The sequence below is a fragment of the Phoxinus phoxinus genome (genome assembly GCF_949152265.1).
Source record: "Phoxinus phoxinus genome assembly, chromosome: 16".
In the NCBI taxonomy this organism is placed as follows: Eukaryota; Metazoa; Chordata; class Actinopteri; order Cypriniformes; family Leuciscidae; genus Phoxinus; species Phoxinus phoxinus.
Window position 1 is genome coordinate 14,655,539 of NC_136891.1, and position 23,394 is coordinate 14,678,932.

General features: G+C 38.1%; 1 protein-coding gene across 1 annotated transcript in view; it reads right to left on the bottom strand.

The window, feature by feature from the left end:
- Positions 1–239: 239 nt before the first annotated feature.
- Positions 240–23,394, bottom strand: part of nt5e (5'-nucleotidase, ecto (CD73)) — a 34,917-nt gene continuing 11,762 nt past the window's right edge. The window contains exons 3-9 of the mRNA XM_079639084.1: positions 19,563–19,751; positions 9,370–9,567; positions 7,113–7,267; positions 4,796–4,904; positions 4,573–4,722; positions 4,207–4,407; positions 240–1,450 (exon numbers count right to left, since the gene is read on the bottom strand). Of these exons, the coding sequence (XP_079495210.1) occupies positions 1,290–1,450; positions 4,207–4,407; positions 4,573–4,722; positions 4,796–4,904; positions 7,113–7,267; positions 9,370–9,567; positions 19,563–19,751 (1,163 nt within the window). The 3' untranslated portion in view covers positions 240–1,289. The remainder of the gene's footprint in view (positions 1,451–4,206; positions 4,408–4,572; positions 4,723–4,795; positions 4,905–7,112; positions 7,268–9,369; positions 9,568–19,562; positions 19,752–23,394) is intronic.

Here is a 23,394-nt window from a genome sequence, read left to right on the forward strand (position 1 = left end):
GAGTACAGAAACTCTGGATCAAAGCATTGGCAAAAAAGAAGCAGAAACAAGCGATAAAACCATCGCGTATGCACGTTATAGTCTAGAAAACAAATGCGATCTTCTCAGCTTTTTGTTCAAAAAGTTGCTTTTTTTTATGAAATTTACCCATATTCAAGTGCTGATTAAAAACAAAAAAGAATGCATGAAGCTAGAATATTTTTTTAAAGAAGTGGCTCTGTTCTTTCTTTTTATATATTGTAAATTCAGATATTCATACAACAAAATATTTGGGGAGGCCTTTTGTGAAAATGATAAAAAATGCTGGCCTTTTTAAGCGTTAAAGGGGTGGTAAAATGCCCTTTTCACAAGATGTAATATAAATATCTGGTGTGTGTGTGTGTGTGTGTGTGTGTGTGTGTGTGTGTGTGTGTGTGTGTGTGTGTGTGTGTGTGTGTGTGTGTGTGTGTGTGTGTGTGTGTGTGTGAAGTTTTAGCACAAAATACCCCACAGATATTTTTATATAGCATGTTAAAGTTTTTTAAGGGTTTGCAAAAACGCACTGTTTTTGGAGTTTTTGCTTTCACCCTGGAGGAATGTCGTGTAGTCCCTCCCAGCCGTTTGTTGTAGTCCTTTTCTTTAAAAGCAAATATCTTCCTTTGTTTTGAACTTTGAGCGTTGTAACTTTGCAGATGTTGTTTATGCTCAAACAGCAACATTACACACTAACTAAAGTTAGAAAAGTGAAATCATACTCAACCACCCCTTTAAAAACAAAACTATTAATTGTGTAAAATGTATTACTGAAATACAAAACGATAAAAATCAAGAAAGTCAGCGTGAATTAAATCATACTACCATGATGTATTTCTGCTTTACACCTTAGTTTTATTTTCACATTGTAATAATGAGAATTTGAAATAAATGTCATAAATATCATCACACAAATATCTTAATGGACTTCAAATAGTTATTTTTAAGCAAAAAATGATTCTGGGTTGATAAATGACCTGGACATTTCTTGTGAGATTTTTCATAGTAAACCCTATAATGGGTTTTGTGACTTATCTATGAAGAGGTGTAGTAAATGCCTGTATAGAAGATCTCTGTATAGAAGATCTCTGTATTGCTCTAATAACAACTTGTGCAACAAGACGAGTGACATTCTTTTATCTAGATCACAGTGTTAATTGTCAGTTAATCTGAACTGTTTACTTCTATGAAGGCAACTAATCTTTGGGTTAAAGGTTTCTTGTTTTCCTCTGACGCTACATGTTGTTACACAAGTAAATTGAAAGTAATCTGACTGGCTAAACAATCATGAGCCAGAGAGCCCACACCAGCAGAATGATGGACATGTATCCTCGATATGCAATGCAAGAGCTGGAAAACTGAATACGTCCTTCCAAAACTGGATGAACTCTCTTTCTCTCTGAGATGTAGCTGGCAACAACTGCGATATCCAGGTCGCCTGTGGAATACAGTACATAGTATATATTGTAATACTAAATATATGATTAAATATGCAGTTAAATGTGCATATGTAAGGGATAATCCACAGCTAGCTGTCCAATAAACGATTGTAATGTACGACCTGGAGGCAAAGTGGATTAAAATCGTTTATTACACGGCTCTGTGTATACTTGATTCTGATTGGTCAATCACGCCATCCAACAGTATGTTATTCCCAGATAACAATCGCTAAAAACAGACAACACAGGCTCATCCGGGTTACTGAAGTCAGCAGCGCTATACGCTTGCTAGGAATGGTTTTTCTTCGTGGAAGTTTTGCGTTTGATGAGCTAGTAAAATATTACAATACTAATACTCAATATTTTGTGTACAGTTATTTATGTCATCTAGTATCGTGGACTCGCTCTCTCTTGTTTAATGCAAATGCAGCTGCTGCCATTTTGTGACTATTGTTTTGTAAACTGTTGGATTATAGGATAACAAACGGGTACCATTTTAAAACAGTTTAATCTCAAATCAATATCTCTTATCTCCATAATTATTTACGTGGTGAAATGCTTTGTAATAAGTGGTATGACTGTATACTGTATCTCTTAAATGTCCGTCTAGTTTAAACTTGCCGCTCTAGCAACTGCTCTCTCCGTGGAAGCTTTGCGTTTAAAGAGCTAATAAAATATTTATATTTATATATTTCATGTCTAATTTTTTACTTGTGGCAAGTAGCTGTTTAATAAGCGGGACAATAAACTGAATCTCAGAATAAACCGAAACCGATTTTGCCTAAACCGAATACCGAATCCTACTCCCATCCTCAGTCTATTAACACAGTAAACACATCAATGAAGTAAACAACGTCCACAGCAGTGGATTCTTCATTTAATTTAATTTTAACTGTAAAAAATAAATCAATAAATAAATAAAAGAATAAGCAACATTATGCATTTTAACAGCGGCGATGTTGTATATTGTTTAGGGTCCTTGCCACCACGAGACAAATCGTCATTGCAAATTGAACATGTAGCTCGACTTGAATTGACTTCTTTTGACTGAAAGTACTGCCAAACAACACTTTTTCTGCTCACGAGTTCCATTTTCACTTTCTCACAGCCTACGGCAGGGATAGGCAACTCCGGTCCTGGAGGGCCACTGTCCTGCAGAGTTTAGCTCCAACCCTAATTAAACACACCTGAACAAGGCAATCAATGTTTTCAGGATTACTAGATAGATACAGGCAGGTGAGTTGTTATCAGGGCTGAAGCTAAACTCTGCAGGACAGTGGCCCTCCAAGACCGGAGTTGCCTATCCCTGGCCTACGGCATTCGAGTGGAAATAAGGTGTGGCCCCTGTTGAACTGTCTGCAGTCTGTATTGTATTGTAGCCCTATGCGCCTCGAACACCCCATGTATGCGGGTTATTTCTGTTTGATGCTCATTTTTATCTTATTTTGTTTATTAAGTAACGCTGTGGACGCTGTGGACGCTGTGGTAGAACGTGTGACAGACAGTTAATTCGATTGGGGAATAAAGTGCGAGTTGTAAGATGCCAATCGCCTCAGTGAGTCTGTCTGGCCTCTGCAATAACTTTAGCTGTGAGCTACCGGTATCCCCATTTTTCTTCCTGACACAACGCGTTACACTACGTAAACACCTTCCTGTAATCAACGGCGGCGTGACGTCAACCATCGTAGCGCCCGTATTGCAAGCCTAGGGTTCGGTTCGGTGGAAAACAAATCTAATGTTCGGCAGAAACCGAACCCCATTAAAAAGCCCAATATTCGGCCGAATCCTGGATTCGGTGCATCCCTAATGCTGATGGAAGACCTGATCAAGTCCCGATCACCCTGTCGGGGTTTATTCTGGGATTACAGCCGGCTGGATGTACATTATCCCTTACATAATGCATAGCTTGCCGTAGATTATCCTACTTATACCACTGTCTTTTGACAGCAGTTACAACTTAAAGCTGTTATTGATGTTTGCAGCGCAATATTTGACCGGAAGGGTAAAATTGTCGGTTATTTTCCCCAGTTAGAGCTAGCATTCTGTCTGCTTTGAATCAGACACAGAGATAGAGTAGTGCGTAAGATTAAGTCAAGTCAAGTCATCTTTATTTATATAGCACTTTTTTTACAATACAGATTGTATCAAAGCAGCTTTACAGAGATAACAGGAAAATAATGCAACAAAGTTTGTTTTCAGAATAAAATAGCGTCACAGTCCAGCTTAAGTAAGTTCAGTGATGTTTAATTTTTGTTGTAAAAAAGTTAATAATTTAGTTCATTTACATATGTATAGCCGTTCTGGAGAAAACCGTGATGTCATCGTCCAGCTCAGTTCAGTTCTCATATAATGGTGTCAATGCAGGCAGATCACTATTATTGTTGAATATTAAAATAAATGGTACATTTAATGTCCCCAACTAAGCAAGCCAAAGCCAATGGCAACAAAGGCGAAAAAGGCGACAGTGGCAAGGAACCCAAACTCCATCAGGTGGCAGAATGGAGGAAAAAATCTTGGGAGAACGCAGGCTCAGTCTGTGTGTGTGTGTGTGTGTGTGTGTGTGTGTGTGTGTGTGTGTGTGTGTGTGCAAAGTCGTCTTCAAGTGATGTATGTGTGTGCTTCAATGAAAACAGCGCATTAATATAGAACGGTGACTTGAACTACCTGTGCATTAGACGGTTTTATTGCACGCCTTTCAGCCAATCAGAATCGAGTATTCAGACAGACCATGGTATAAGCATATATGATGACTTACCACTGTCATGTTTGAGTTTCTGGTCTTTGATCATAGAGTATCCATCTCCTCCGTCCACTAGGTAAGAGGGCAGCACCACTTTATACACCTTCTTGGGGTTGAGCGGTTCGTAACGGGGCACTCGACACTCAGTGCAGAGCACATTCACACTTTTAACACGGTTTCCAGGCAGTTTTGATATATCATACACCAGCTGAAAACCTGCGGAGGAATTATAAACAGTTATATTGCTTCATCTGAATTAACGAACAAGTCATATGGACTAGATTTGTGGTGTTTTTATGTCATTTTGAGCACTTGACAATGGTGTTCCAGTGCTCAAATTTTAAGAGTTTACAAGAAGTTCACAATGTACGGTAAAAATACCTGACACCTGTAGGAATTCTCCAGTGCTTTCTCCGTATCTGTGAACTGAGTGCTCAAAGACCTGTCGCAGTGCAGATCCATTCATTTGGACCAGGTCAAATGTGCCTCCAAACGGCAACACAGCGATCAGGTCCTCCATGGTGATGGTACCTTCAATCGAAACATGCATTAGGACTGTTTAATAATATTTCTTATTTGCAATGGAGATTTTGAATAACCATACCATTTCTGTTTCGCTCATCAATAGGTGATCGAATGGCTCCACCGTTCAGAATACAAGAGCTGACATGGTTCCACTGGGTTTCATCAGCATATTTAATATTAGTATGGACCTGAAATACAAGCAGAGGGTAATCCTATTGGTTTAAGGGCAAGATTAACAGCAAATCTATCGCTTTGTTTTACCTTCAATAAAATATCAGTTCTAATTAAAGCTGAAAGCACTCTCTAACTTACCATTTTCTTTGAATTTCTATTTTCACCCTCCAACTGATTCAGATTTTGCTCTTTGGGTTTTTGAGGCCGCTGTTTGTGGTTTTAGAGCTGGGCATTTTGGTTTTAAGAGCTTTACATTTTTTATTTAACCGTTTCAGGTACAAAGATTGTTTTTCAATGTGTGTCTTTTTGCACCTGATAGTAACAACTGTGTCCAGTGATCTAATCACAGATGGTCAGACAAGACAAATGTTAATACCAGGTGCAAACTGACTTGCATTCAAAAAAAACACATGGTTTGTCACTGCAGTGCATACTGAAGAATGTGTGTGAAGTTTTAGCATGTCTGGCGGTTCAGTTTTTTTAAATGTTTTTTATATTTTAAAGTTGCATGTTACTGGCAGGGTTTTTGTTCAGCTCAGTGGTTGGCTGATGAGAGAAGCTGGTGGTCCTTACAAATGTGTTGTACATGGCTCCAGATGGTTTTGGGTGATCACAAAAAGCTTTGGACCCGACCCCGTTAACACCTAGATTTAGCTTAAATCACCTGAAACTAATGTTAACACCAGGTGTAAATGGGGCCTAAGATTTAATTATTTTTCTCATGTCATTACATTGTTTAGCGCAGTGTTTCCCAACCCTGCTCCTGGAGGCACACCAACAGTGCACATTTTGGATATCTCCCTTATCTGACCCATATATTTCTGGTTTTGGAGTCTCTACTAACGAGCTGATGAGTTGATTTAAGTGTGATTGATTAGGAAGAGTTGGAAAATGTTTAGTGTTGCTGTGCCTCCAGGAACAGGGTTGGAAAATACTGGTTTAGAGCATAAAAAAAAAATGGGGGAAAAAAAAAATTTTATTCATATGTTATGTGATGTCCACTGTAATGGACACCAGGTCTCATTAAAAAGTAAAAACATGTGAAATTACATTTAAATAGGCACAAAAAAAAAATCACATTTTAGGTTTCAGGATTTTTTTTAACCAAACTTTGTATAAAGATGATTACTATGTTATGAAAGATATAACGGAATGAATTAATATTCCATTTAACTTTTTTGCAATATGTGGGTAAAATGGCCATAAATGGGCAGTCCCATTCAAAACAATGTAATTATACACTGTATTAGCTTATTAACGAGTTCTTGGGGCAACATGTAATGAGTAAAAAAGAAGTGTAATATTGGGAGTAATAATTGGCAACATTTTCATAATATCATCTAATATTTCATAGGAATATTGATATATAATTTATTTCCCTATACTTGTTGTGTCTCCCAAAATGCCTGTTAAACATGATTTAAAGGAGTAGTTCACTTTAAAAGGAAAATTAGCCCATGATTTACTCACCCTCAAGGCATCCTAGTTGTATATGACTTTCTTCTTTCGACGGCGTATGTTCGTTTGGCCGGAAGCTAGAATTTAAAATATGAATATATATTTCTTACACAAACTCATCGCTTTGCTTTCCCCCCAGAGCGGTGTGGAGTTCTTTTATGATGGATGGATGGACTTTTTTGAGCTTCAAACTGATGGTTGCAATGGTTGCAATCCACTGCCATTATGAAACTCGGAAACGTCAGGGTGTTTATTAATATAACTCCGATTGTACTGAAAGAAGAAAGTCATATACACCTCGGATAGCTTAAGGGTGAGTAAATCATGGGGTGATTTTTCATTTTAAGGTGAACTCCTTAAAGTCCTGGTGTCCTCTACAGTGGACATGCATTACATCAATGCCCTGCTCTGTAAAGACCAAACCGAAGGTAGTGTCCTGGCGAATCCTCCAAACATTTGGTATCTCTGAAAAGCCCTGAATGTGCTCTTTACAGGCATCCAGTCAAACCTAAAAACTAAAATATAATGTCCACTACAGTGGTCAAAAGTCTATTCCTTGGTTCCAGGAGGTTATCACTGAATGCATGTGTAGGGGTTGAGGTTGAAATGTTTGTACACAATGTTTGTTCATCATTTTTTGTAGAGTAAATGTAGAATTTGTTCCTTATGAAGAACAATATGCAATAATGTTGTCAAAAAATTCCACCAAACTTTAACAGCAAATTTATCTTTAACAGCAAAAAATCATAGACCTATTCACTCACCATGGCATCACAGATTAAATTTCCCAAATTACATTCACGAAATCGACATTCCTCAAAAGTTCCATTGAGATAGACAAGAGTCTGTCCTACATACTGAGAAGAGTAATTGGCCAGATTCTTCCTCCAACTGTCCACTTCAGCCTGAATGTCTGGATCTAGACAAAGTCGGATCACAGGTTGAAACATATCAAAAGGCCAATCCACAACAGTAATGCATCACATCTGATAGGTACACTATAGTCCATGGCTGTCCAATCTTGCTCCTGGTCGGTCAACGTCCAACCCGCTCCAACACACCACCTTGTAAGTTTCTAGGCTGTGTCAGAAACCTGAAACCTTATCGATTTTTGAAAGCAGCATATATGTATCTTTCACTGCCTTATATATCCCACAATCCTGTGCTTTCCAGTCTGTGACAGTTGTCAAATAAAGATGGTGTCTGAAAGTTGTGGTTGGGGGTCAGTTTGTGTGTAAATAAGTTTTTGACCACCGTTTTCCGCTTTTGATATAATTTCTAGAGAGAAATTGCTATTGAAGTAATTAAATATTTGCTTAGTTTTCACCAAAGCTCTCTCTATTTAGCTGTTGATCATTAAACCGTTACACTGCCTCAGAAGAGCGATTCGAGAGTAGCCGGAGAACTCAGCCAGCGCAGCTTCTCAAGCGCGGCTGCACAGCTCTGATGACGACACAGCTGTTTCACGATTGGCGGGATTCACTGCATGACAACGATCACGTGTTTTTCGTGTTTATTCTCACACTTTTAGTTCCACTAAAGCTCACAAATCAGTTTTTTATAACAGTAAACACTCTTTTCATGTAGTCGCGATGTATATTGTGTCATGTTAATCAAAATAAAGCTGATTAAAAAATGTCAACTCCACTTCATTGATAGTAGCTATAGGCGTATGTTGAACTTTATTCTTGTTCAAACTGACGCTGTATGAAGCAGTACATAAAGTATTGAATGAAAATGTCTCTGAAACACCTGTGTATTTGGCAAATATTGCATTTATTTATCTTCAGCTCTGGTAAAGTATGCAAACACCGTGTGAGTGGTCACTACGGGAACCAGAAAGTGTCCGACCTCACGTCTCCGTTTGCAGCTCCTCCCCGCCTGCACGCGGCAACTCTCGGCGATCGGTTACATCCAGCCGCAGCCGATGTCGAACACACCTAATGCCTCAGCAGTGAAGCAACAAGTCAGCTTCCTAAGTGTTCTGACGCAGCCCTTGTAATCCTGAAGGCCTTGATTAGCTGGTTCAGGTGTGTTTAATTAGGGTAGTCTAGGGCTAATCCAGGAGCAGGATTGGACATGCCTATTATAGCAGTTTACTAGAAGTTCCCAACCCAACGCTCTCACATTTTTTTATGTCTCTCTTATCTGACACTCAGTTCAGTTCATGGAGTTGTTTAACGAACTGATGATCTGAATTAGGTGTGTTTAATAAGGGAGACGTACAAAATGTGCAGAGTGGTGGGTCCTTAGGACTGGAGTGGAGTTGAAGTTCCAGTGAGTGCCCACGTTTTCAGTAGTCCTGGTTCAGAAGTATATTTCTGGTTCATGTTCTTCAAAAGGATTTAGAAAAATTCTTCAATCAAGAGTTCTAAGACATGAACTAAACCAACCAGCTCCAAGATAAATCACAACATTAGAAACTTGAAGCAAATCTGGAAAAATCCAGAAAAACAAGATATTTCTTGTATTCGGGCAGGAAGTTATCTTCCCATGAGGCACTGCAAATAAAATAAAACAATATAAAACCACTGACTTGTAGTCATTAATTATGAAATTATATATCTGTTGTTAAAGATCAACTCAATAACATCATCGGCAAAGATTTGTGGGCTTTGAAGGCTGCTGCCCAACTCCTTTGTTACAAATTTTATTTTCATGCGAGCAGCAAATTCTTTCTCAGAATTCAGCCATTGAGCACAAAAATTGGCTTTATGCACAGCTGCACTACTTCCTGAACTTCAGGCAGCTCCTTTGTTTCCTGTCTGCCATTATTGGACAAGCTGATTAATCCAGGTGTGTCTGATTATTGTTATTGGTCACGCACACCTGGATAAATCAGCTTGTCCAATAATGGAAGACAGGAAACAAAGGAGCTGCCTGAAGTTCAGGAAGTAGTGCAGCTGTGCCATTCTCCATGGTTTAATTTTTACTTCTGGAAGCCTAGTGTCCTATATGCTCTATTGATTTACCAAGTGCCTTAAATTCCCTAGCTTGTTTCAATGTCTAGAGTTTCCTTACCTGGTGTTACTGAGCTATTCAGAAGAATTGGATTGCCTGAATAATTTCTCACATTTCCATTTGAATCAAAAGTCACTTTTAGGAATCCCAGATATTTTCCAAATGCATAGGCCTGGACCACAGGAACCAGACGTCCATCCTCAGAATTGACCATGAACGGGTATGATCCTGCAGGAACCTCTGTGGATGGTGGATCTCCTACAGAGATGAGCACACAAAATGGATGAGTAAATATGTAAATCAAATACAGTATTGGCACTGTGCAAAAGTCTAAGGCACGTTAGATGGTTCACAAAAACATTTGTTTCAAGGTGGTTATTTATATCTTTTGCTTAGTGCACCGTTTGAGTTACACTTATTTAAGATGCACTTGGTGCAATTAAATTACACATTTAAGTAATATTAATTAACAACATGTACTTATATGGTTTGGTTTATGGTTAGTTGCTTAATTGTGTATAATTTATTGTTATTACAAAGTACATGTAACAAGGACTACAAAATGAAGTGATACTACACAGAATAATCAGCATGTTGGTTGTAGGTAACAATTAATAGCAATGCTAACTAATATTGTTATAATTTATGTCCATCCATACTTTCAAGCAATATGGCAATTATAGATTGAAATGCGAAGATTGTTTATTAAATTTCATGTTAACCACATGAAAAATGTGTATTCTCACTAATAACAACAAGTCTACAACTCCAAGTCTCAAATATTTTGCTGTGTAGATATGGCTTGGGTCTCAACTTTAATGTATGTAATTCATAATTCACAATTCAGTTGAAAATTTTCCTCAGTGGGTAATCATGATATGTGCAGTGCTGGAGACTACGGTCCACAGCATTTACACTGACTGGTGTATATATACATGTGGGGAGAACAAGTATTTGATACACTGCCGATTTTGCTAGTTTACAAAGCATGTAGAAGTCTGTAATTTTGATCATAGGTACACTTCAACTGTGAGTGACGGAATCTCAAAAATCCAGAAAATCACATTGTATGATTTTTAAGTAATTAATTTGCACTTTATTGCATGACATAAGTATTTGATAGATCAGAAAAGCAGAACTTAATATTTGGTACAGAAACCTTTGTTTGCAATTACAGAGATCATACGTTTCCTGTAGTTCTTGACCAGGTTTGCACACACTGCAGCAGGGATTTTGGCACATTCCTCCATACAGACCTTTTCCAGATCCTTCAGGTTTAGGGGCTGCCGCTGGGCAATACGGACTTTCAAATCCCTCCAAAGATTTTCTATTGGGTTCAGGTCTGGAGACTGGCTAGGCCACTCCAGGACCTTGAGATGCTTCTTACGGAACCACTCCTTAGTTGCCCTAGCTGTGTGTTTCGGGTCGTTGTCATGCTGGAAGACCCAGCCACGACCATCTTCAATGCTCTTACTGAGGGAAGGAGGTTGTTGGCCAAGATCTTGCGATACATTGCCCCATCCATCCTCCCCACAATATGGTGCAGTCGTCCTGTCCCCTTTGCAGAAAAGCATCCCCAAAGAATTATGTTTCCATCTCCATGCTTCACGGTTGGGATAGTGTTCTTGGGGTTGTACTCATCCTTCTTCTTCCTCCAAACAAGGCGGAGTGGAGTTTAGACCAAAAAACTTTATTTTTGTCTCATCAGACCACATGACCTTCTCCCATTCCTCCTCTGGATCATCCAGATCAGGGATGTTCAACTTCAGTCCTGGAGGGCCACTGTCCTGCAGAGTTTAGCTAACATCCCTGATCCAGATGGTCATTGGCAAACTTCAGTCAGGCCTGGACATGCGCTGGCTTTGAGTAGGGGGACCTTGCGTGCACTGCAGGATTTTAATCCATGACGCCGTAGTGTGTTACTAATGGTTTACTTTGAGACTGTGGTCCCAGCTCTCTTCAGGTCATTGACCAGGTCTTGCCGTGTAGTTCTGGGCTGATCCCTCACCTTCCTCATGATAATTGATGCCCCACGAGGTAAGATCTTGCATGGTGCCCCAGACCAAAGGAGATTGACCGTCATCTTGAACTACTTCCATTTTCTAATAATTGCACCAAGCTGCTTGCCTATTGTCCTGTATCCCATCCCAGCCTTGTGCAGGTCTACAATTTCATCCCTGATGTCCTTACACAGCTCTCTGGTCTTGGCCATTGTGGAGAGGTTGGAGTCTGTTTGATTGAATGTGTGGACAGGTGTCTTTTATACAGGTAACAAGTTCAAACAGGTGCAGTTAATACAGGTAATGAGTGGAGAACAGGAGGGCTTCTTAAAGAAAAAACTAACAGGTCTGTGAGAGCCGGAATTCTTACTGGTTGGTAGGTGATCAAATACTTATGTCATGCAATAAAATGCAAATTAATTATTTAAAAATCATACAATGTGATTTTCTGGATTTTTGTTTTAGATTCTGTCTCTCACAGTTGAAGTGTACCTATGATAAAAATGACAGACTCTACATGCTTTGTAAGTAGGAAAACCTGCAAAATCGTCAGTGTATCAAATACTTGTTCTCCCCACTGTATTTATGTATGTATATATATATATATATATATATATATATAATATATATATATATGCACACACACACATACTGTATATGGCCAGTCACAGGTGAAGTGAATATCATTGATCATTTTCAAAAAAGGCCACATTATAAGACAAACCATCAGCAAACAATCAGTTCTCGTAATCAGTGTGTTGGATGCAGGATAAATGGGCAGGAAAAAAGATCTGAGCGACTTTGACAAGGACCAAACTGTTATGGCAAGGCGTCTGGATCAGAGTAGCTCTGAAATGACAAGGCTTGTGGGTTCCTCCTGGTCAACAGTGGTGAGAATTTACCAACTGGGAACTCTGCTGGGAAACCATGGGTCCTGCCATTCATGTGGACCCTTCATGACAAACAATCCAGTGTGTATCTGGGTTTGCACTTTAGAGGACGTCAAAGGTTTCTATTTACAATGTGTTTTTGCACCATTGAGCAATAGCCAATCACAAAATATCTGTTGATTTCTTGAACACAATGGCCAATCAGAGATGTTTAATTTAGCACTAGGGATGATACCGATACCGTACTCCAATCATTCAAATGCTCTGATACCAAAAACCGATGTTTGTGTCCAGAAAAAAAGAAACACTGGCAAACAGAGATATGTAGATATCAGAGATTAAATATGTCTAGTCAATTTAATAAATGTATCTAATTAATAGAATATTAAGCATACATTCAATATTTAGGCCTGTACACTTTATAGCCTGTACTCACTGTGCGCAAGCTGATAAATGAAGTATGCAAAGTGTTTTGGTACGTATCCTAGAGTCAAAGACGAATTAATGACATTAGGAAGAGGATCTATGACATCTGGAGGCATCTCTTTCAGTAGCGTAGTCGGTATAGGGTCTAACATACATGTTGTCGATTTAGATGATTTAACGAGTTTGCAAAATTCTTCCTCTCCTATAGCAACAAATGAATAAAAATTTTCCTCAGGGAGGAATGCGATTCCAGGGAGGAATCGTTTAATGCACTCCCTGATGCGATACTGTATTAGACGGTTGCATAGTTATAATTTTGTCCCTGATATTATCAATCTTATAAGTGAAGAAATTCATAAAGTCATTACTGCTGTGTTGCTTGGAAACTTCTGGGCTTGAAGCTTTCTTTTTCGTTAGTTTAGCCACTGTTTCAAATAAATACCTAGGATTGTGTTTATTTTCTTCTAATAGGGTTGAAAAATAAGCAGATCTAGCAGCTTTTAAAGCCTCTCTGTAAGCAATCAAGCTCTCCTTCCATGAAATCCGAAATACCTCTAGTTTTGTTTTCTTCCAGTTGCGCTCCATTTTTCTGGCTGCTCTCTTAAGGGCCTGAGTGTGCTCATTGTGCCTCGGCGTTGGACTATGTTCTTTAATCTTCTTTAAGCGCAACGGAGCAACTGTGTCTAAAGTGCTGGAAAAGAGAGAGTTCAAAGTTTCCGTTGCAATATAAAGTTCTTCTAAGCTATCTGGGATGCTGAGATGATGAAACTGATTAGGAAGATTATTGATAAAGCAATCTTTAGTGGCAGAAGTGATCGGTCTAACATATTTATAACACGGAGTCGGCTTTGCAGCCTTGGCTAACTTGCTTGTTTATCTGTTCAAATTAACAGTGGTTTGTGAACGTGGACACTTCAATAACAAATCATTCATCTGGAGCATTTATACTGGGATGTGTAGCTTGTACAGCAACACGTACGTTTAAAATAATTAATTGAAATATATTTAAATATGTTTTTTAAGGGGAAGTGCATATTCTTAGCCTTACCCTGGGGTTAGTTCACCCTTCACCTATGATTTCAACAAGCTATTTTTCAGTAACTTTAATTATTGTCAATGTCAAAAAATCAAAGAAAGTGTGTTTAAAGAAATATAATTACTACTTTAATCTGTGCAATGTGGTGTAGACCCCATTTCTGTCCTTAAATATCAAATTGTTGAATGTTGTAGGCCTTCTTGTGATTGATTCTTGATGCAATCATGGACAGCATCTCAATGTTGATTCTCATTTCAAAGTTGATCTAATATTTAAAAATGTTAAATCAGAAATGGGCTAATTTCATAAAGAATATCAACCCGTCGCAATCTTTTTTGGTGCTCTTTAATGTGGCGTGACAGATTGCTGTAGTGCTACGGTTTAAGCGGTACGTGAACCGATAATCTCTTCCGCTTTACGACTAGTTACAGTTCAAAATAAACATGAATGAACAACAGAAGGTATGTTGAAAGATACACTACAAGTTACCGAAATCCATAAACGATGTAATATAACACCAGAAAAGCCCTTCAATGTCTAAACTTCTTAGTCAGCTAGAAAAAATAACTTTTAGTAAGAAAAGAGAAAGCATTTTGATAAATATATGCACTATATTGCATATTCATTGTATTTGTACTTAACCTGTTCTTCAATATTTAAAGGATAATTCCTGTATTTAACACCTTGAGTCTATATTGTAGTTTGTTTTGGATGAACAAGAGGGGCGGACAAAAATTTTTTGACAATGGTTCCTCTTTCGAGTTTTTGACTATAATAGAATTGGCCATGGACCCATTTAACATTGGAGTCAATGGCCATGTCCGAAAATGTCATTAAAACAACCTTTAACATTAGTTTTCAAAACTGTGCAACTCACCGAGTGATTAGTGATGTTAGTTGATGTTCCAGAAACAAAAGGTGTTGCGAAATACAGTTTCTGTCGTGTTTTATTCGTCATTTTGTAAAATCCCATTGAATTCTGTTGAAGGACTGAGTGCTCGTTAATATAAATGCGCTACCGGGAACGGAAAGGGGACTGTTTACATTTGGTCGATGTAGTCTTTTTGCTCGCTTCCGTTTCTCATAAGGCTAGCGAGCAGAGCAACTGTGCTCCGGGAGAGTAAGCGAAATAAACAAACAAAACCTTCATTAAAGGGTAACTAAACACTAAACCAACTTTTTTTAGTTAATGATCTGTAAGAATGGAGCTTCATAAATGCTGTTCATTGATTCGAGTACTTTTTTTAACATTTGAGTATAAAGTGTTTTAATTTTCAAATAGATGGTGTAAAAACGTCTGAGTGCTGCCCTCTTCAGGCTAAACGGAATCTCCTGAAGTAGGGGTACTCTCTGACGTAGGGTACTCTGTGACGGTACTCTGTCACGACCCTGGCAGCCCCTGGTATAAAAGCATCTGCTTCCGTCAAAACCACTGTAGCGAGTCAGGAGTTGGAAATTGGAATTACGAGTATTGAAAACGATCAGGATAGCGTATTTTAGCATCTAGTTAGCATAGCATTTATACAGTTATTTAGATTATTTCGTGTAGCCTAGGTAGTTATTTAGCATAGTTGTTAGTGTTGTTAGAAGCATAGTTAGTTAGTAGCATAGTATTGCATCAGTTAGAATAGTGTAGATTTTTAGCATTAGTTTTGTCTGTGTTTAGTACAGTGGTTAGGCTGGTATAGGTGTAGTGTTGCCGGTTGCAACAGCACTGCTGGACTGCATAACTTTCCCCCAGACTTGGAAATTAGCGCCAGTGTTTACATGCACTTGTGTGCCAAACGCTGCTCTTCCTGCATGGACTCCACAACCGCCGGCGCGTTTTGCTGGATATTTTTTTTCACATAGCGGCAAAATATGCTTAATGTAGGTCAATAGTAATAATAATCCACTCAGGTACTGGACCCATACTCTCTTGCGCGGCTGCTTCGCTAGCATCGTCGGATGCCGATCGCGATGCGACACCGCAGTTTGAGCTCGCGGCTCGATTTGATATGGTTTTAGCTCTGTGTCCACAGACAATTCGTCCACTTCAGGGGAAGGTGGGGGAGAAAAGTCCTCGACTTCAAATGACCGCTCTGTTGCAAAGCTACTTGCGTCACTCCAGTCACTCTCTATCTTAGCGAGTCTGACAGCAGCTGTCAATCACTGCGTCACTGCGGGTCTGTCAATCACGCGCTCAGCCCCGCCCTCGGTTCGTCCGTTGGGCTCTGCCCACTTTTCCAGCATTTTTCAAATATTGCCAGTGGGTGGAGTCAGGCTCTGACCAGGGGTTTAGTTACCCTTTAATTGTTACTTGTAACATGGATTATGAAAAGTGGATTATGGAGGACCCGCTCGATTTTGAGTTTGATGGTCGAGGATACCGTTTCGAACCAGAATATACACAAGAGGAGCTACATGTAAGGGAGATGGAGGCTCAGTCTAGGGCTATGGAGGCGCCTGAATCTAGTCACTGTCAGTTTTTGACCGCACAAATTCTAACCATATTGAAAGACGTGACCACTGACCAGTGCAATATGAAGTTGAACTCGACTGTGACCGTGAGTGTCCCGCGAGACATAAACATCGGTTATCGCCATCAAGTGGTCGGGAGTGTGCTAACGCTTCAGATTCAAATATTGAGCGGAAGTTACACAGTTGTGAAGTGTCTGAAAAAAAGTTCCACTATAGCAAAATAAACGGATTGGAATCATATATTGCGACGATATATTGTTTATAATCATCAACGAACACCACTAACCACTCGGTGAGTTTAACAGTTTTGTAAACGAAGGATTATTGGCTGTTTTAATGACATTTTCGGACATGGCCATTGACTCCAATGTTAAATGGGTCCATGGACAATTCTATTATACTCAAAAACTCGAGAAAGGAACCATTGTCAAAAAATTTTTGTCCACCACTCTTGTTCATCCAAAACAAACTACAATATAGACTCAAGGTGTTAAATACCAGAATTATCCTTTAATGTATGCTTGAATACATTTTATGACAGCCACCATTTAAATGTTTATATTTAAACAAAAAAGTGAGTAGAAACTCACTTTTTATAAAAAAAAAGTATTATTATAACGTTGTGTGTAATTTAAAAGCAAGTAGTCTACAAAATCAGTAAGTTTTAACCTTTAATATTATACTTACTGAATGTACCAACTGGAGTTCCATGTATAGTTTACAGCATTAGTTTGAGAGATTTTTTTCTTTGAAGATAATTTGCCATGGACTGTACCTAATAGGCCCCAAATTAATCGATATCGATTCGCAAGCTTGTGAAATTTGTGTCCCAGCCCTAGAGTCCTAGGACGCAGTGGAAGGATTCGTGAACATGTCACCTTTTTCACCTCTTGTGAGTTTGCAGTTCTGTTTATATCATTGGTTGTCCACCTTAGAGATGATCACCATATTTATAATGAAATATTTAACAATATTACATTAATCATATCATATAATATATTAATTGTTAATACCTTGTTATTGTTGAAGCCATATTAAAATATTATGGGATCACGTTGAAGAAGTGTAAAAAGCTTTTAGAATAATTTTAATATTCAGATTTTTGGTCTGATTTTCAATATTTTAATTAAATTAAATGTAATTGATTAATTTTAATTAAAATTGAAAGTATATGTATCGAAAACAAAAACACATTCTTTTATTTATCAAAATAAACAGAAAATAGTACAAACTTTTACTGAAGTGATTGTCTTGGAAAAAATATAGTTTCTCTGCAATCGTACACTATGGGATTATTGAAAAGCACATTTACCTTAAAGCTACATGGTGTAAGATTTTCTCCCATCTAGCGGTGAAATTGTATATGACTACCAACTGAATATTACTTTCTAGCCCCTCCCATTCCGAGGGCGTTTAATGGCCATATTATTTCAAATCTGTCGGCAGTCGCGAGTAATCTCCCCGTCGCATTCGTCACGGTGCCACTGAGTGTAAAAACGCGAAAGGCGAAGCTTGAATTTCCCGGTATGTCCCTCTTTGGCTAATGTATTTTCAAGATGGAGGCGCAACATATGTGACCCGATCTGGCGAAATGAGTCGGAAGTCGCAACGTTCCATTTTAAGATACGGGCCGATAATGTGAAAAAAAAACAATAAAAAAAAAATTTAATTTCAAAGAAAAGACATTCAAAAATAATCTTCCAAAGTTTCGTGGTCCAGATAATTGAGCAAATGTATTTAAATGACTATTAAACTTGACAAAGTTTTACTAAATTCGTTGGAAAAGGATTCTCAAATCCTCTCGTCACCTCTGAGCATTTCCCGGGTATCTCCTGAAACGTCACTATCTCTGCTCTCCAAATATGGTGTTACACGTTGTATTGAGCCAATCAAAAAGTTTAGAAATGTACACAAACGCTGATCATTTGTCAATGGGAAGCCCCGCGGCACGCGATTGGTCCAGCCATCCTCCTGTCAGACTCGATAACTGTTGGTATCTCCGTTATTAATTTGTTACACTGTTATTGTCAACTAGCCTACACACACAAACACACACGCGCGCGCACACACACACGCACACACGCACAAACGCACACACACGCGCACACACACACACACACACACACTCTTTCTCTCTCTAGCTAAAATGTAGCACTTCTGTTCAATCTTTCTGATTTTTGTAAATCTTTGTAAAAGTGCCTTTTAAAATATTTATTCAAATAAATACTTTACAATAATTTGATCTTCAGCCTGGTTTACTGTAATAGCATTTATTATATATATCTTTGGTCAAATTAAGCTGTAAAAAAAATAGTTTATCCCTTTAAATACAATGGATTTTGAAAGATATCTACAAAAATACGGGCAAACAACTTTAAAAGCTATTTTCTCAGGTTTCCAGTTGGAAAAAGAGGGCAGACGACCATAATTCAAATGTGTATATCTTTAAAACCATTCAAGGTATGACTTTGACTAGGATATCATTTGAAAGCTTATGATCTCCTCTTTCCATTGATATCAAAATCTCACTTTTGAAATTTGGGTCACTGTAGCCCCATTCACACAGCACTTTGAACCCGGCAAATTGCCGGCAAATTGCCGGAACGCCTTCTGTGTGAACGCAAACACGACCCGGGTTTAATGCCGGGATCGATGCCGGGTTGGGGACCTAGTAACATTGCCGTGTTCAGACCCGGAACGCGCGCTGTGTGAACAAAAGCCAGGACAAATGCCGTAAGGGGTGTGTCGTAGTGATGATGCACGAGCCTTCGCAATGTGGTAGTTATCGTGCGACTCTGTTACTCTGTTAGAAGAAAGTTTGTGTTCGTCATCGATACAAGAAAGAACGAAAAGATGTCTGCAAACTGGACTGAAGCAGAGACCCGAGAGCTCCTTGCAATCTTATACGTCACATCATAACGTCACGCGTCTATCCGGGACATACCCGGGTTGTGTGTGAACGCGCTCTCTGATTCCGGCAAATCACTGGCAGTGTGAATGAACCATTTTCAAACGAACCCGGGTCAAATCCCGGGTCACTTTATCCGTGTATTTTCCGGAATCTCTGTGTGAAAGGGGCTTGTGACTCATTTTGCTGGATCAGGTCACATATGTATTATATGCTCGACTCGCTCGTATGTATTATAAATGGCAGATTCTATGCTTACGAGAATACTTGATTCGTTGGTAGAAGTAATTATACATTAATGAGCACATATAATTTTGAAAGAACAAAGTGTTTTTTGCTAAGAATCAAATTAAAAAAATGACACAGTGTAGCTTTAAGGTGTAGCCCTGTTGCAATCCTATTGTGCTCCGTGGAAAAAAGAAAAACATCAGTGCAATTAAATGATGAGAAAATTACATAATAACTGATGTTCTTGGATGAGTAATAAATATGCAAATAACTCATGCACATTGCGGCAATTATATGATACATACCTGTGAACAAGAATGTATTGGTGTGCCCTCCAATCACAACATCCACTCCCCGAACTTTCTTTGCAATCTTTTTGTCCACTGCGAAGCCAGAATGTCCAAGGGCAATGATTTTATTAACACCCAAAGCAGTGAGCTTGTCCACTTGAAGCTGTAAAGCAGTAACCTCATCCTCGAACTGGAGATGAGGGCCTGTAAAACCATATGGAAAAAATATGGAAAAAAAACACCATCATATTAATGCAGGGTGTGACATAACCTGAATATCAATCTATCCACCCTAATCTGTTTAAATGTGCCACCGGGCTGGTCAATCACTCTCAATTGAACGTGATCAACAGATACGGGCTGGATTAGCGGAGGTAGAATGTTAGCACTAAGACGCTAAACATGGGGTGAGAAGAGGAGATTAAAGCTTTATTTGTTGGTGCCATGGCTTTGTATAGAAATGACAAGAGTTTCATTCCAGTCTGCAAAAAACAGCTAGATTTTCTATGTGTGTTTAAATGCATTTCTTGATGTGCATGATATAAGGAAACATAGTATCCCAGAGTAGCCAATTCAATGTGGTGGTGTATGATTTGAAAATAGGGGATGAGTTTATTAGATTACGTACACGAAGAGTCCAGAATTTTCCAACTGAAATTAACTCCCAGAAAATTCAGGTAATATAAAATCCACATTATATATGATATATCTATTATTATTATTATTATTATTATTATATATCCATATACCCCTGGCTGTGCCACCATAGAGGGTAGAGAGGATGGAAGAGCCTATATAAGGTGGAACCGGGCAGTAAGTAGTGCCCTCCATGACTTGTGAGCTCTTCAAGCACTTCTTTGAAGAAAGGAACTAGGGGAGAAGCAGAGCAGTGTACGGCACTCAGAGACCAGAAACCGGTCATCCAACCAGGAAAGCTTGGGACAGCGTGGTGGATTCCGCTCCAGCCCTAAGCTTATACGGAGGATTGGGCAAGCATGGCTGCCAACTCAGCATTGAACTTGGGCTGGGCCAACGCACCCGAAGGCGTCAGAAGGCATTCGCCCATCCCCCGTTGCTGCGATCAATCATTTACCCTAATCTGTAGCCCCAAATGCAACATACGATGCAATGTCAAGCTCAAAAGGGCAATGTAAGACTGAGGTTTCTGGGATTTTCCTGGCAGAAAAGCTCTTATTGTTGCTCTAATTGAAGCACGTGAGACAGCGATTGTGGCCATCCGAGGACGAAAGAAATAAACCGTACCCATCTTTAAAAAGATGCTCTCCGTCTGTGCATGCTCTTTTAGAGAAACTCTTGACAGAGAATATTCTCTTTCTAGTTGCTCGTTAATGCACCCAATGGGAACTCTCTCGCACTCATCCGTGCTTATGGGAGAGAGAGACGCTGAAATGTGTCTTAAAAGAAGAACTCAATTTTCATTGACGGGTATAAACGTAGAGGTATGTGGGCTGTTACAGTATGTAGGGATTTGGTATGAGTATGTAAGTACGTGTGGCCATGCAGGTGTATAAATGTGGTTGTGTGGGTATATGGGTTGTGTAAATGTAATGCACATAGATGTATAATTATGTAGGTATATAGTTCTCTTTAAACATAGGTGTATATACCTGTACGATATGTATATGTACAGTCATGGTCAGAATGAATGGCACCCCTGGTAAATGTGATTAAAACTGGCTGTAAAAAATAAATCTGCATTGTTTATCCTTTTGATCTTTCATTAAAAAAATTGCCAAAAATCTAACCTTTCATTGAAGTAAAAGAATTAAAAGTGGTACAAGAGTGGCAATTCTTTTGCTGCTTAGTATTTTTCTAGATTTGTTCTTTTTTCTTTGATTAATAGAAAGTATACAATAACAATTTCTATATAAAATTTTTTTTGTAACATTATAAATGTTTTTAATGTCACTTTCCTAATTTAATTCAATTTAATGTGTTCTTGCTAAGTAAAATTATTAATTTCTTTCTTTTCTTTTTTTTTAAACATTACTTCAATGTTGAGTTAGCAACAGTTTCATTAGCTTTATATTTTGTGGAAACCATGATACAATGCTAATCAAAAGTTAAGGTAAGAAAAAAAATTACATTTATTTTACAAGCATGTATTAAATTGAATTAAATAGAAAACAGTTCTTTTGAATTTCACATAATTACTGTTTTTACTGTATTTAATAAATGCAGCCTTGGTGAGCAATAATAGACTTCTTTCAAAAACATTACAAAATATCTTTATTATTTCAAAATGTTGACCAGAAGTGTAAAATATTCTGAAATAGGGGGTTTCATAACCCTGTAACTCTAGACTACAGACTCATCTTTTTAACCAATTAATTCCATTCCTCAACTCACAGTTACACTGCATTAGTCGGGTCTGCCCATCATCTTGCTTGCTCACTGGGAAACTAAAGGACTAAAGAATAACATTCTAGCAGCTCCCTGATAAAAAATACTTTTACTTGTACTCTTGTACCACAAAACCAAATGTTTAATGACACATATAATATAGCAATCTTATCTGTAAAGCTGCTTTGAAATGTTGTGTATTGTAAAACTATGCTATACAAATAAACCTGACTTAAATGACTTCTTAATGCAGCACCTTTGGGCATGACAGTTCCTGTAGCAACCAAATTACGTAAAGAAAATATATTTCTATATATTTATGATCAATATTTTAAATAGTTTAATGCAATGAAAGATACAGAATAATACACTGTGTTAATATATTACAATATATTGAATAATACAAAAGGAATTGCAGCTTTTCATATATTGACAAATAGGCCTATGTTATGATATACGCATACGGTATACTATGTTATTGTAATATGCATTCATGTGAGTTACTTTAACGCAATTGAGTTATGTTTCTGCTACAAAAAGTTTATGAGGAAAGTTGTGCTTGTATTACTTAAGGGTGCATGTTGAAAACATATAAAGACCAATCAGACTTTACATGTTTTCAACATGCACCTTAAAGGTAGGGTAGGTCAGAATTGTCGAAAAAAAACTTTTATTCAAATTTGTTTAAACTGTCTTTATATACCAATGCATAATTAAAATGTAAGTACTCTGATAAAAAGAGTATAAAAATCGAGTGACTCTAGACCGTTTAATCTTCATTAAACACAGCTCATTAATTCCATTCACTCCCACCTAAAAACGGGTGCGCGACTGCGCGCACGTGGGCAGAGCCAGTAATAACGGCGGTAGTCATGGCGACGTCGAGTGACAGTCGCGCAAGCCAATCCTGTGATTCGTCCCGAATGGAAATAATGAGCTGTGTTTAATGAAGATTAAACGGTCTAGAGTCACTCGATTTTTATACTCTTTTTATCAGAGTACTTACATTTTAATTATGCATTGATATATATAGAAAGTTTAATCAAATTTGGTAAAAAGTTTTTATATAAATCCTACCTACCCTACCTTTAAGTAATACCAACACAACTTTCCTCGTGAATGCAACTCAGATACCTTGAATAGCAGAAACATAACTCAATTGAGTGATATACTTGATATACATATTAGATACTATAATATTGTCACATATTTTTAAATAAATGAAAAGCGGCAATTCCTTATCAATTATTCAATATACTGTAATATATTACTGTAATAATATATTGTTCTGTATATTTTTCAATTCATAAAACAATGTAATATATTGATCATAAAAATGTGGAAATATATTTTCTTAGCATAAGGGTATGCACTTGAAATGTCAGATTTTTTGTTCTTGCTACTAGCCTACTTTAACACAAAGAGACAACTATAAGCCATTCAAAATGACACATTTCACCTTTATACTTAATAACAAACCGCC